General features: G+C 39.6%; 1 protein-coding gene across 1 annotated transcript in view; it reads right to left on the bottom strand.

Moving 5' to 3' along the window:
• LOC311493271 (transmembrane protein 132C) overlaps positions 1 to 15,595 on the bottom strand; it is a gene marked incomplete at its 5' end in the record, with an annotated part of 234,108 nt that overhangs the window by 145,053 nt on the left and 73,460 nt on the right. The window contains one exon of the mRNA XM_084551833.1: positions 14,537 to 15,114. Within this exon, the coding sequence (XP_084407959.1) occupies positions 14,537 to 15,114 (578 nt within the window). The remainder of the gene's footprint in view (positions 1 to 14,536; positions 15,115 to 15,595) is intronic.

The following is a 15,595-nucleotide window of genomic DNA, read 5'->3' as shown; positions in this document are numbered from 1 at the left end:
TAAGATCCGATCTGGGCTATCTGATCATGTAAAAAACAGGTGTAAACACCCCATGGACGAGATCACATTTGAGATGTGGACTGGGTTGCATGTGTTCTCATGTGTCTGCATTCCTTTGGTAGTGTGAACACAATGCCCGGTCTGAACAGGCCCTATGAAATCAGGCCTAACTTCTTATGAGGCCACTAACTGATGGTATCTTGACCATTGGCACATTTGGAGCTCATGCTGTGATTGCTCACTGGCACAAAAATACATTTCAAACAAAAAACTGTTTTACTGTCTTTACTGGTACTGTCTACAATGAAACAATTTCCACTAACACATGCCGTTTCCGTTTATAATTTTTGATATTATTACACCAAAGAATTGTTAAGGACACATAGCTTAACACACTGAATAAAATGAATGAATTTGACAAGGTGTAACATATTTGTTTTAATTTTAGTCCGTTTGCCTAAAAAATTAAATGAATGTCCCTAAAATATCTGGAAACATGTACCCATTCACGGTCACAATATGACCTTCTTGACCCCTTACAAAGAAAACATACCGTATATCCTCATACTAAAATGTGTTTTACGTGCTTTTCTTTTTTTTTTAACATTGTTTTTAATATTGTCGACTGTGTCTGTTACTGCTGGCTGCAGAACAATTTGCCCCTCGGGGACAATAAAGACTCCTTGAACCTTGAACCTTCTGTCTCCAAAACAGAGGCAGATCCCCAAAATGTTGACTGTGTAAACAGATTCATGTACGTCCACACCACACGAATACACACACGTGAAACAACAGTCAATGGGTGTTGTGTTGTTCCTGCAGCGCACAGTCAATAGGAAGATGCACCATAAAGGGTAAGCAGTGTTGTGAAGTGCAAGTTGTATAAACTAAACCGGGGAGCGTGTTGCTCAAAGAAAACGGGATAGAAAAAATATGTAAATTGTTTTGAGCAGATATTAAGCTACTTATAGCCAAAGAATGGTGTCATCTTGCAATAATAGAAGGCCTTGTAGACAACATTTAGCCTGAGGAGGTGTACTTTTACCATCAAAATGGAGCCAGAGATCTGGTCTAAGACAATCTTCATGTGATCAGTAAAGGAAAAGGAAATAGAAGAAGGTGTAATGGATGGAAGGCTTACAAAATGGGCCTCCTGGGCACAGATAAAACATCTTCAAGACAACTCAAACAAGTCCAGCTGCCTTTGTACAAAAATATCTACCCCTCTAGACCTACAAATCACTATGTCACCATGTTTTACTCCTTTATACTTTCCTGCTTACAGAGGGAAATGATGGACAAATGTAAAAACTATCACATTTTAACTTATTTTTCATCTATAAAGCGAACCAGCTCTGACCCTTTTTCTTCAGAAATACTCTACAACAATATTTGAATCAGAATTCAAATCTGTTACTGCATTTATCTTGGTAATACCCTGGATTTATGTCTTTCCAAGAACAAAATTAATCTTTAGCAAAAAACAACAACAAAAACAACAACTACACAAGCCACACAGTAATGTTTAGTAACATCCCAAAAATTCCCTTTTGGAGATGGAGCAAAGTGCAGCTGCTGTTCATCCAGCTTGCAGTAAAAACTGGGACTTTTACAATAGGAACATCTGTAGCTTATTTAAAGTGGGTCCCAGAATAATAAAACCGACAATATGTTTTCGCAAGCCTGGGTCCCAGGCCAAGAGAAGGAATATGTTCGGGGGACGGGGCGGGGTGGGGTGGAGGGGGGGTTGGGGCTTCAGGAGGGGAATTCTTTCTTTTGTAAAAATATCAACTGTTTCTGTCCCAGCTGATAAATAAAAACAAACTTATCTCCAAATTCCATTTAATAACTCCTGAGGTAAATGCATAAAAACGCACACATACAGCACTCGGTTTAAAATGAGCTATACTGTGCAACCGGTGCACCCCCATCACAGAGGAATGCAAGAGCAGCAAGAGCAGCAAGAGCAGCATAGCCATTTCTAAATGGGGATCTTCTATCCTGCAACAAGGAGTGGAATGCACAATAAACACAATAACTGCCCAGGAATTTGCATATCAAGCGTCCCCAAATTGGCGTTGGCAGGCCCAGGTTCAAAGACTGATGGAGGCACACAAAGAAAAGAGACAGCAGAGTGCCGGGAGGAGAGATGCTGAAATTTTATGTGAGGAGACAGTTAAAGGAACATGTGAACACACCATTGACTGTATAGGAGCACGTACTCAGCCGTGCACGTGCAAAGAGGCTCACTGTCATATCAACAGCTGAGCTAAAAAGGCGAAAATGTTTCAAATGTAGTTCAAACACATCCAGAGACAATTTAATTATAATTTCAGTGATAATGTCAATCCTTTTGCAAGTGAAACTGCTAAAATACAGTATTGTTTCTCTGTGGCGTGGTTTCTACCACTCTTTCCGCATTTTGCTCTGCTATTTTGTGTCTACTTCTGACTAGTTTCCTTGCCCTCACACTCACACACACAGACACACACACGTGCAGCCCCAAAATGCACAAACACCGGCGCTATCTCGAGGCTGATGGCTGTCACCTTTGTGTACTCAGCCTCTTTCAGGAGCCAGCAATGCAAATAACACCCTCATGAATATTCAGGGACGATTTGAGATGGAAAGAGGGAGAAAAAGACGGAGAAGGAAGAAAGGAAGGCGGTGACATGAAGACTGAAGGGATACAGAAGAGAGAAGGTATCGGAGGAACGCTGTAGACCGAATGATATAGCATGCGGTGGATTACTGGAATATTCAGAAAACAGAAGTGACAGCGTGGGTTAAAATAGAGAGTAGGGGTTTGTGTCTGCACAAGTGTTTGCTGATAGAGTGTTAACCTGTTTACCATACTTTGTGTGTTAGTGTGGCTTTCCTAATTCGCGAGTGAATCAGTAAGAACACAGTTGCAGTGCGAGGACGTAGGTGTATCATATTTAAAACTTGTACAATAATAGTAAAGCCAGGAGGCATTGCAATGATCTCCTCCCTATGCTTGATTAAAGACTTTGATAAACTAATTTAAATTTTAAACAATTATCCTACTTACAACTACAGGTTCGAGATGGAAGTTGGTTGGATCCTCTCCTTTACCAATGCAAAGTCACTGTACATTGTACATTACTGTACAGTGTGGCTTTAAATCTGAGGCAAAACTAGTTAGGAAAAACTAAAATCATTAAAAACGAGTTTGTTTTGCACACTGACCATCTTTCAGAAAACACAGGAGAATGCTGAAAAATGGGACAGACTGTCACACTGACTATAATATCTAGTCTGACCTTCCACATTTACTTTCCATTTACTTGTGTGATTCTGTGTGCAGTGTGCATATGTCCTTGTGTTACCATTATTGCCCATATTAGACATTATCAGAGGATGTTTATAGTGATGATCTCTCTTTTTATTACGTCCTCCACTTTCACATCAGTGACTATGAAATGCTAAAAAATTGCCTCTAGAGAACCACTATCAAATCATTATCTCTTTATTGTTGAAATCAAAAATAAAAGTGAACAAACAAAGCATTGCACACTGTGCAGGTGGAGAGCAGGCAGACAGAGGAATGTATTATTTTTTTTTTGTTTGAAGTCAAGTTAGCAAATTCTTTACTCTGCCTTTAAGCTACAATAGCAGCTGGTGTCCCTACACAGCAGTCTACCATGTTTTCAAGTTGTTAAGCTTCAACTTTTAGCAAACCATTGTTTCCTTATACATTGATCAGTGTTGGATGAAACACAATAAACATTAACAACCTCTACCTTACATGCACTAAACTGCAAAAGAGACTACAAAGTAAGGTTTTGATTTCCAGTTGGGTTGGCAGTATTAACATAGTTAACTTTGACATAGTAAGAACTACTAAATACAGCTTCTGGGGACATTGGCCACCCATTTCCACAAGTTGATACGTTTCTTTCATGTCATGACGGGATCTCCTTTATATGCTTTGGTTACAAATTCCAGTGACTGTGTGATCCTTTTTCACAGTGAGCCGTTTGGTGTGATTTCCCTTTAAATAACAATGAGTTTCTGTTACCTCACCCTCTCATGCAAGTTTGCCTTGGCAACCGTTCAGCATATTGGTAAACTACTCTTTAAGTAAGCTTTGAAGCCACACCAGTCCATCCATAACTATTTCTACCGGAGTTGAACCCGGAACAACAGGAGACCTGTGAAGAAGTTCTAACAAGACATGTCCAAATGGTTGGTGAACTTAATATCTACATAAAAATGACAGAACATCATCGAATTTTCACACAAGTCCAGACAATATACAGACATCTGAGATGTTGCAGGGTTTCCTCACATGAACTGCATGAACTGCTTGTTTTTGTCCTTTGACAACAATGCTATTGGATTAAGGTCAGCACTTAATGACTTGGCTGTTCCAAAACATTCATTTTGTAGAACGACTTGTGTGCTTCGGTTTGTTGTCTTGCTGCATGACCCAGTTCCCCTTGAGATTCATCTCATGGACAGATGTCCTGACATTTTCTTGTAGAATTTGCTGCTATATTCTGGAATTCATTGGTCAGTTCAATTCATCAGTGAAAACCCTTTAAACCATTTAAATCTAATTTAAACCAAAATAAATCTACTTTGGTCTCATCTGTCCACAAAACCTCTTCCAAAGAGTCTTATGTCTTGTCCTCATGATGTTTAGCAAACTGCAGACTGGCAGATATATTATTTTTGTAGAGCAATGGCTTTGTCCTTGCCACTCTGTACACCATGATTGTTCAGTGTTCTCCTGATGGTGGATTCATGAACATTAACATTAGCCAATGTGATAGAGGCCTTTAGTTGCTTAGAAGTTACCCTGGGTTCCTTTGGGACCTATCAGGCTATGATATGGGTCAACCACTGCTGTGGAGTTTAACAGTCGTCTTAAATCTCTTCTATTTGTTCACAATCTGTCTGATTGTGGATTTGTTGATTCCAAACTCTTTAGAGATGGTTTTGTAACCACCCTGATGAGCAACAACAACTCTTTTTCTGAGGTCCTCAGATCATTTGTCCGTCACACACTTCTACACTTGTGAAGATCAGATTGTGAAAAATTTCAGATTTGTTTGAACAAAACGGGGCACTGAATGAAACCTCATTACATTGATTAAAAACACTTCTGAACAAATGGACTAATTTGCCCTTGCAATCAGCTTACTTTTGCACCTCACAAACATGTAATATTGGCTTATTTTCCTGATTAAACAAATACCAAAGCATAATATTTCTATTTCATTTGTGTGATTTGGTTCTCTTTGTCTACATTCACGACTTGGATGTTTTCAGTCATTTTTATGCAGAAATATAGAAAATTCTGAGGGGTGAAAATACTTTTAAGCAGCAATGTATATGCAGGAGCAAGTGCATGCTGTGTTGAGTCCATTTTAACAGCTACGGTGATTATTTAGAGTGCTGCTTCCAAAGAGGAACAGAGTGAAATAGAGAATGAACAAAGAAGGGGATCTCTGATCTAAGGGATGTGAACAATTGCCTTCAGAGAATATCATATATAGAAGAAGAAAGTCCAAGACACAAAAGAAGCCAGTGACACTGCAATACTGTGCAGTAGACAAAGAGAAGGAAGACTTGGACAGAGAGAAATGGAAACTGGTTTTTATGTAGTTACTCTTGCAGAAATGGCCATTATAGTTCCCCCATACTTTAAGTGAGAACACAGATGAAAAATTAGTAATGTTTATTTTGAATATTTCTCTAACATGCTAATGAGGATTATAGTGGACTAACATCTATAAGACCATTCACATCTCATTATTAAATAATAGGTTAAGAATATAACGAATATAGTTGGAAGAACATGAGTAATATAGCAGAACAAACACTTTCCATTTTCATATGAATGAAGAAAGTAAACAAAAGACAAAAGCAACTCACCCTATCAGTCAGTTTGTCAATGAAATGCTGTTCACAGCATGGCAGTGTGCCTGTTTATTGGCTTCAACCTAGCCCAACAAAATGCTTCTAGTTCTCATTTAATATTTTGGTAACAATTTATAATAACTATGCAGTATGAAACATTAGTAGCATTAGTAAATACCTAATTTGTCATTTAGATAGCATACATTAGTAAGCAGTTTATAAATGCAGTAAATGTGTTATTCCGAATTCACCGTTATCATCTATAAATTTGTATGTACAAACTAGTTATTAAGGAGTTGTCAGGGATTTATAAGACCGTTTCTGTAATTCATGGTTAATTAAGGTAGGTATGAAACATTTATTGATTGTTAGTATACTATTTGTGTGAGCTAATCTAAAGTAAGGACTATCAATGACGTGTAAAGGAGATTTAAAGGCTCAGTTATCTTCTCAACAGAAAAACGAGACAAACACAACACATCGTGATATAAAAGTACATGTCTCAACTAATTTTCAAAAATAATAACTATAACTATTAGTAAAGCTCTTATAAAATAATTACTTTGGATGGAATTGATTTGACAGTGTTGTCCAGTCTAGTTTGTGCTTTGACTGACGCTATTTTTGCCACTTCTTTTTTTTACAGTCTATGGTATAGACCTGGGTCACAAGGAATACCAGCCTAAAAAATTCTGTACAAGTTCTGTAAAAGTGGCACTAGTAAGTATTTTAGTTTGTTTACTGGTACACATTAGAGATGATAACTGGATAGCAAATTCAGATGTCGGGCATGCGCAGTGGGCGGGAGCACTGCAACGCGCCACATTGGCAAAAGCCTGGCTGTCAACCACTGACTGTAGATGTCAATCAACAGATGACATTTGTAATGACAATTTTGACTGTCTTTGTGCAAGGTACAGCGAGAGAGTTTGAGAGTTTGTTCGACAGCAATAATCTTTGGCGCTTCGCTAGAGGAAGGACTATATTAACTGTTTTCAGTGATGTGGACCAGATTTTTAGGCAGGGACCTGAAGTGCAATTTCTAATATTTGAAAGTCAGTATAGAGGTAGTTGAATTTTGACACTGTGAAATATTTTGTCATATTATTATTGTTTATTCTTTTAAACACCTAAAAGGATGCCTAGAACCAATAACTAATTCCAACCTTAACCCAAACCAAACTTTATCCTCAGCTTAAACAAAACCTTCATCTTCGATTTTGTTTCTGCCTAAAAGGAAGGTGGGTCCAATCAGTAAGAGTAACGCGTGTGCGCACTGGGCAAAGCATGCATGTGCCCCCATAATGTGTGGGATTTTATTGCAGCTTTGATCACACAATAAGTTAAAATGTCCAACATCAATACCTCCATGTGATGTGAATGCATTTATTATGACTTGCTCCATGTAAAAAAGCGATGTCTGGAGGCCTGACCTAGTAAGACTGTGACTCTTACGGGAAAAGTAACGGATGTGTGAGTTGGGTGAAAACAGAAGAAATGATACAACACAAGGAAGAAGAAAAATGTGTTTGCCGCTTCTTAATCATTGTTTCAATCTATATCTATCTATTTCTCACACACACATTGCATTTCTCCCCTCATCAGTAATCATCTCACTAATTAGCAAGCCAAAAAATGATAGCACAGTTCAAGATGACAGCTTTTTAATGAGGGAGATACTAATCACTTTGACCCTTAGTCTGTCAACATTCCCGCTGCTGAAAAATGCTAAAATGCTCTACTAATCATAGATTCAAAGCATCAAACTTCTATTGCATGGGTTTTTCCAGATTTTAACACTATTAAATACTTTTGGCTGGATGCTCACTGAACTGGAGCTGCACAGAACATGAATTTATCATCAAGTTTTGCCCTCTTTTCCACCTTTTGAAGTTACAAGTGATGGTGCGAGTGATTAGTGAGCTGAGAAACGCTAATTAATTAGTTTTTTCACTTCAACTTTTAAGGAATAGTTTTCTGTTGAACAGATTAGTGCATGGGAAAGAATGTTCTTGAATGGAAAGAAATGTGATATTGTGTAGACTGCAACAGTAAATGATTTGAAAAGGTAAACAACTGTACAAATTAGGTCCGTAACTGAATTTGTTTTTCCACTTTACTGGCACTTTGGAGAGGTTATTACACAAAGCGGTTTCTTTACTGAGAGCGGAGCAGCAGTCTGGCCTGGTTCAAGAGTTTGCCCAAGTCTGTTTGCTTTCAGCAACGGTGCAGAAAGCTACATAGCAAGCAGAAACAAGGCTGGGGAAAAGAGTGTGCACACATTGCTCCATTTTGTACTGCTCATCCTTTCTTTTTAAAAACATCTTTCTTTCTTTCTTTTTTTTCAAGTGTCATCTGTGCACAACTCACCAGATTAATCATCTCTGCAGTGAAACAGTATAAATGTTGGAGCCAGGCCTCATTTTTGAAAGATGAAAGAAAACTTAGTTCAAAATATTCACTGAGACATTTTTCTTAAAATCCACATGAATCAATCCCAAGTCAGTTTGTAAAACATTTTACGAGACAGGAATAAACATCAGCTATGTTTATGGAGGATCCCCAGTAAATATTGGAGACAATGGACAGGTAGCTCACTGTAGAAAAATCTAGATCACAGATAAAGTGAAAAACAAATGACCCTAATGCTTGTCTGTGATCTGTCTTTTTCTTTGATTTGAGACTTGTCCATATTGGCTTTAGTTCTGCCATCTCTGAGGATGTTACAATCAACAAGATGCATTCTGGGAGAGAGAAGAAAGTGAGTGGCTTTTGAAACATGGCAGGGACCTTTGCATTGAAAATGATTTAATAACTTGAATCTGCAGCTAATGTGATGTAACAGAAAAGAAAGGGGTGATATAAGAAGCTGAACAAAGACCTTTTTTGTCAAAAACCCCTTTCTCATTAAAAAAAAATCAAGTTGAAATCATTGTGTCCAGTGTGAGCTGAATAACACGAACACGCTGACTTCTTTCTCCAGTGTTTCTTAATTAACAAAAAGGTATCTGCTTTTCATGTTCTCCTTTGGCTTTCAAAGTGAGTCTTGGTTGAGGGACAAAAAGCGGGATAGTCCATTTTATGTTTGACCCAGCAAGGTTCTTTTGATTGTTTATTAATATCTAAGCTTGTGTGCCAGAGTCAGATACCAACTGCAGACTCTTTTAGCACATGGCTGTTGTTTTTCTCCTAGGTGTTTTTTCTATCAGTATCGTTTTTGTTAGGGTGCATGGCCATGGAGCAGACTGTATCCAATAAGGTTCAAAAAAGGCAACTGGACTTGTAGAGTTTTTTGAGAAGACGTTTCACCACTCATCCGAGTAGCTTCTTCAGTTCTAGGGGACCGGTGGGAAGTCTGAGGTTTAAATAGGAACTCCTACTGAAACTTGCTTGTTGTGTTAACAACCAGAAACCGGTGCAACTAATTTCCATTAATGGTTTGGGTACTTACCTGTTGTTGAAGGGGGACTGTTTTTGTCCCCGTCCTCTTCCCTATGAATGGTGCTCTAATGACCCTTGTCTGTCAGAGGCTCCAGTCTCAAGGTGTGAATGGGGTTGAAACCTCTTGGGGACAGAAGTTAAAACTGTATTGTAAATAGATGGCAGATTGTGGCCACGTCCACACGTACGAAAACGATCTTTTCCCTCTCCGTTTTCGAGGGCATCGTTTCAAGAAATATCCGCGTCCACACAGGTCCGTTTCAGCACGACCGAAAACGCTACTTCATATTCCAGGCCTATAGGTGGCGCTGTTTCAGTTTCAGAAATTCACCAAAAACGGAGAGGAAGAGGCGGAGCATGCGCACAAATCTTGAGCGCTGTTTACAAATCGCCTTTTTTGCTCAGCGTGGTGGCACAGGAGCATGATATGTTGCCCTAGTAACCCTAATAGGCTCAATATCTTCTCCAGCAGGAAAACTAGCATGTAGTCCGCCATTGTTGTTGATGTTGTTATGAGACGTCTCGCGGGAGGTGGAAGGCATCATCGTTTTCTCCGTTTGTGTCTGTCCACACAGAAACGCAAGAGTTGCGTTTGCGAATTTCTCCACCCTGGGACCCGTTTTCAGAAAAGTGCGTTTTAGGGCTATGCGTTTACAGGATACGTGTGGACGATCAGCCAAAACGATGCAAAACTTCTGCGTTTCTGCGTTTTTGCGTTTCCGTGTGGACGGCCCCTAAATCTCAGTCCACCTCCTCTGTTTAGTGAAGGTTTTTCCAGTCTGACATGGATGGCTTCCTTTACTTGTCTTCTCTGGCTAAGATTTGGACGTTGTTACCTTCAAAGGAGTGTCCTTTGTCCTTCAGGTGTAGGTGGACCGCTGAATCGTTTCCTGATGAGCTGGCTCTCCTGTGTTGGTACATGCGTTTATGGATGGGTTGTTTGGTTTCCCCAATGTATAAATCTGTACACTCCTCACTGCACTGAACAGCGTACACCACATTACTCTGTTTTTGCCTGGGTGTTTTGTCTTTTGGGTGGACCAGTCTTTGCCTAAGTGTGTTTCCTGGTTTGAAATAAACTGGAATGCTGTGATTTCTGAAGATTCTCCTGAGTTTCTTTGACACCCCAGCCACGTAGGGGATGACAATGTTCTTCCTTTTGTTGTCCTCCTCCTCTCTGTCCTTTTTGGGATATATTTTTGAGCCTTTGACAAAGCCAGTCCCCCCCTCAACGACAGGTAAGTACCCAAACCATTAATGGAAATTAACTGCACCGGTTTCTGGTTGTTAACACAACAAGCAAGTTTCAGTAGGAGTTCCTATTTAAACCTCAGACTTCCCACCAGTCCCCTAGAACTGAAGTCCAGTTGCCTTTTTTGAACCATTTTGGATATACCATGACCTGGATGACTGAGAACCTTCACAGACATACAGCAGACTGTACTTACTTTGGATAAGTCTGAAATTGAAAAAAGCTTAAATTTACATATGTTTGTTTCTGCATTCTTTATGATACATCCTATTCATCCTCTATATATCTCTCTCTCTCTCTCTCTCTCTCTATATATATATATATATATATATATATATATAAATGCAGTTTTGGCTCCATTAGATGTCATTGAGATGTATTAATTTAATGTATGGTTTTATATTGATGCAATGTATTTACAATAGTAGCAATGGGTTGATTGGTAACGCATGTATGTTTTTTCTTGTTATGCCCATGTTCATTGTATAGTTTTTTGTTCCATGAGAGGAGTATAACAAAGCTCCATGGTGGTTACAACCAACCCACAAAAAAGGATGTAATCAGTGCATAAATTCTTGTGTTCAGGGAAAACAGAAACATATCCGGTGACAACTGTGGCTTGGCTTAAAAGTGGCTTGGAAAATCGAATTTGTAAAATTTTAAATGATCAAAATAGAAGCTGTTACTCAAAATGTGACATAAATGGAAGAAGATCTGACCATGTAACTTAATCAGTATACGATGTCTCAGACATCTACAACCACAGATTCTCTTTCCAAAGTGGCAGAAACATGTATGGTTATGTGAGACTACAAGCCCAGTGACAGGTGTTACAGAAAGGATGCCCCATCTAATTTAGCAAATGTGTGCTGTCTCCAGTGCTTGCGTCCCCTTGCTTTTCTTTCTTTCACCCTTGGTTTTATTTCAGTGGAGCCGTGAGGAAGAAATGCAAGTCAAATAAGCTTTCCTCTTCCCGTCATTATCCATCTCTCTCAATAAGACTTTTCTTTTTTCAGTTTTCCTCTTTCTGCAGTCGTCCTTTCCCCTTCTGTCTGTCTCTTTCACTCGTCTGTGCTCCGTGTCCCTCCATCTCCTCAGCAGTTTATCATAATCACATCACCACTATGTAATGGAGCACACTTAAGGCTTATTATGTTTCACATACATACACATGGGCACACATAGACGTAGGAAAGAGATCCACTTAAGCCTTATTACATGTCTGACTGTGCGTCTAACATGGGAGATTATCCATTGGAGTGTATGCAAGGTCAGAGGGCAAGAGTTGCAGGTAGGACATACACACCCAAACAGATACACACATCTTAACTCAGATGCAAAGAGAAAGGTAAGTGGATTGCATGTTTAGATATTTTAAAATTAGAAACTCTTCAAAATGGAGATACAGGTAGACGAGTGTGTGAGACAGAATTAAAACCTAGAGCAGAACGGAATAGAATGTAGCATGGTCTACTGAAATACAGAAAAGGAAAGAAGCCAATGGAAGAAACAGAAGAACTTACGATGCCATAAAAAAGGAGAAGGTGATTTTTTTTCCCTCCACTATCTTTCTGTAGCACTACCGCACACAAGAACATGTACACGCATACACAGATATAAGGGTGTTGTACAATGAAGACAGAGACAAAGTGTCTGTAAGGGGAACCAAACAGGGCACCTCATCACTTCTACAGGTGTGTGTGTGTGCCTCCACATGTGTACATGACAGAGAGAAACAGTGTGTGCAGGATGTTAGCAGAGTATTTATTTTCCTCTGTCTATGTAGCCATGTGAGTGTGTTTGTCAGCAGGTAGTAGGACAAGGTGGAGTCTAGCCACTTGTCCTACTACTCCTCCAGCATCCTTAGATGACGTCAGGGATTATTGTGTAAGAAATGCACATATGTGGTTTTCTTAACACTGCCTTTTTCAGCATCTTTTAACAATATGTATGTAAGACACATATACCTAATTTGTGGGTGAAGACAGAAGAGTAAAAACAACATGGTCACACATGACACAACATCATGTAAGTGCCGTGGAGTATTGTTTCCAACGAAGTGGCTCTGATCCAATTGCGTGGACAGGTGTTTTTTTTCCTTGTATCATTTAAAACATGTAATGAAATTCAAATTATGTGTTACTTATCAGATTTTGAGTCTGACTACACCAATCTAGCAAATTAGCTTACACTATGACAATGCTTAATGATGGCATTACAGATATTTTATTTTACAATGAATAATGCCTTCATTTTGCTTTAATCTGTTGCCAATTATATAATTGTATCCAAAGAGCCAATCTCAAGGATCATCATGCTTTGCACTGCAATACAAAATCTGATTATTGCTTAATTACGCAAGTGCAAGTGTAGTCCTGTCACACACAGGCCCATTCATTTTTACTATCTGTGGATATGTACTGTCTTGCAGTTGAAGTGTACTGTGAGGGTGGTGAAATATGCCCATGCCATCAGGGAAAAAATAATCCATTGATGGAATAACCTGGTCATTCAGTATATTCAGGTAGTCAGCTGACCTCATGTACAGTAGACACTAGGCATGATGGGTGCATCACTTCATCTGCCTCTCTTCTTACCTTATCTTACCTACTCATTGCATCAGTTGGGGTTAAATAACTTGTTGTCAGCTGAAAGATAATCACCCATGCAGTAATTATCCAATAGGAGGCTCATACCTATTTGCTTAGTTAAATCCAGGTGGTGACTTTTTTTTGACCAGGCTGTGTAATATTAGTAAAAACAAAAAAAAATTAATAAAAAACAAACAAAAACAAACAAAAATCAGAGAAGTCAGCTATTTCTTGACAATATTGTCTAATTATTACTAACAAAAACTACTTTGAGTTATTGTTGCTCCCAACCTTTGGTTCAACATTCATTGTTCCTCATTTACATGATTTACTTTGCAAAACTTCAATTATACTAATACTGTATCAGACATTCTCCAGTATTCATGCGTATTATGGGAACGGTATTACTGTGATGCAGATACACACAGCAACTGAAGCAGAATGTATTTTGCTGCAATGATGTGTAACTTTAATTATGTAAAATCAACTGACATTTTGTACAAATGATCTGAAAAACTGTTCACGCTCGTGTGAAGAGAGGAATGAATTGACGTATGCCAATTACCATGTTCAGTGTGTAAGGCTGAAATACAATATATTGTCAGACTATCTCTAACCCCAAAACTACTGTTGAAAATGTTCTCAGTAGTTCTAACCCTCCTAAAGGGTATATTGTCATAGTAATGCTATTTCCAGCCACAGCGTTGTGTGCTAGGATGTTCTGTAAATAGGATAATAAATTTGCACAATCTGTCATTTGTCAGTCTGACATCCCTGAAGTCAATGAAATGATTAGGCAGAAATGAAATGTGGGTATGTATCCGTACTCTAGATCAGGGTTTGTAAACTCACTGTGATCAGGAAAAGAAAATTCTTTCCCGGGATACAATCCCAGTAAAAATATATTGCTGCTTATGTCAGAAACCAGTGTCTGACCTCTTAAAGCTCACATGAGACTCCTTAAGGGTACCATCCTTCTGGTCTGACAGACCTAGAAGTATTGTTATTTTTCTCCAATTTTCCTCTCTCCCCAACCTCCAATACCTCTCAGTCACCCTTTCCCTTACCCACTTTTCATTTTCTGTGTTTTCTTTCCTCCTTGGATCAGTCATGAATATTCATGAAGTTGTTATTTGCATTACTGGCTCCTGAAAGACGCTGAGTACACAAAGGTGACAGCCATCAACCTCAGGAGGAGGCGGCGTTGAAAGATGAGAAAGCGCGGATGCAGAGGAAAGGATTGAGTGGAGATGATAGCAAAAAGAAGCAGTCGGAAACCGAAATGTGAAATGAGACAAAAATAGAACAGAGTATCAACTCAAACTGGAACCAGTAAGTTTTGTAATAGCGCTTGTGTTCCCACCTTAGTGTAAACTGCTCCATGTTTGAATCCGTCTTCATGTAGATGCCAAATGCCACTGTCTTCCCGAGCCGAACCGGGCTGGTTGGCACCAGAACCTCCACATTTTCATCTAACTGCAATCGTTGTCCTCTGGCAGAAACCGGGCCTATGCTCATTGCTACAGAACCAGCTTTCAGCATGTCCTGAAGACCTCCGTCCACCAGGGGGCTCCACTGTCCCCCAAGGCCCAGACCGAGACTTCCAAGCGGCCCAGTGTTTGCGCTCTGACCTCTCCATGGCTCGTTAACAATGGAGGGACACTCTTTACCAGTTCCTTCCACTGGTATAACTGAGTAATACACATCCACTGATGGCAAAGTCACTTCATGAGGTCTTTTTTTCACTTGTGGTGGTGTAAACCAAGCTGGAGGAATCTCCAGACGGACAACACAGATGCCAGATGGTCCCACGAGCCGGCAGCCTGCGGATGGTGCTGCTTCAACAGCGTCACGGATGGCCAAGGCTCTGACACATGGGAGGAGGGATGGAGGAGGTGGGTCAGGCTCATCCCAGCGCCGTCCTACCAGGTAAAACAGCACCTGAAGACAAGACAAATACATATGTCATAATGGGTGAAGTTGGGCTAATGTATTGTATTAGCCTCTTTGGATAAAAAATAAATAATAAAAAGATGAAGAAGCAAAGCTCTGTAAACAGATTCATCCGCTGACAAGCTGTCTTCTTTCCCTCAGGAATTTGAGGAAACTGAAGTCGAGCTGACACAGATTGAACATTGGAAATGCTTGCATCAGGTGTATATAAATATGATAAAGAAATGCTAATGTGCTCCCTTTCTGCTGGATGTTTATCTAAGCAATAGATATATGTGCTTTACTGCAACAAGTGGCCAAAATTAATCAAATACAGATGTAACAGGAAAGTTGGGAAGAGGAAAGGTGGGTCGGCACGGTGGTGCTGTGGTTAGCACCACTGCCTCACAGCAGGAAGATTCTCAACCTGCCAGCCGACTAGGTCCTTTCTGTCCTTTCAGGTGTCTCCCCCCCCCCGCTACCCTCTAAG

The sequence above is a fragment of the Chelon labrosus genome, assembly GCF_963514085.1.
Source record: "Chelon labrosus genome assembly, chromosome: 9".
NCBI lineage: Eukaryota > Metazoa > Chordata > Actinopteri > Mugiliformes > Mugilidae > Chelon > Chelon labrosus.
Note: the sequence above shows the minus strand (reverse complement) of the source record. Positions and strands in the feature narration are given on the sequence as shown.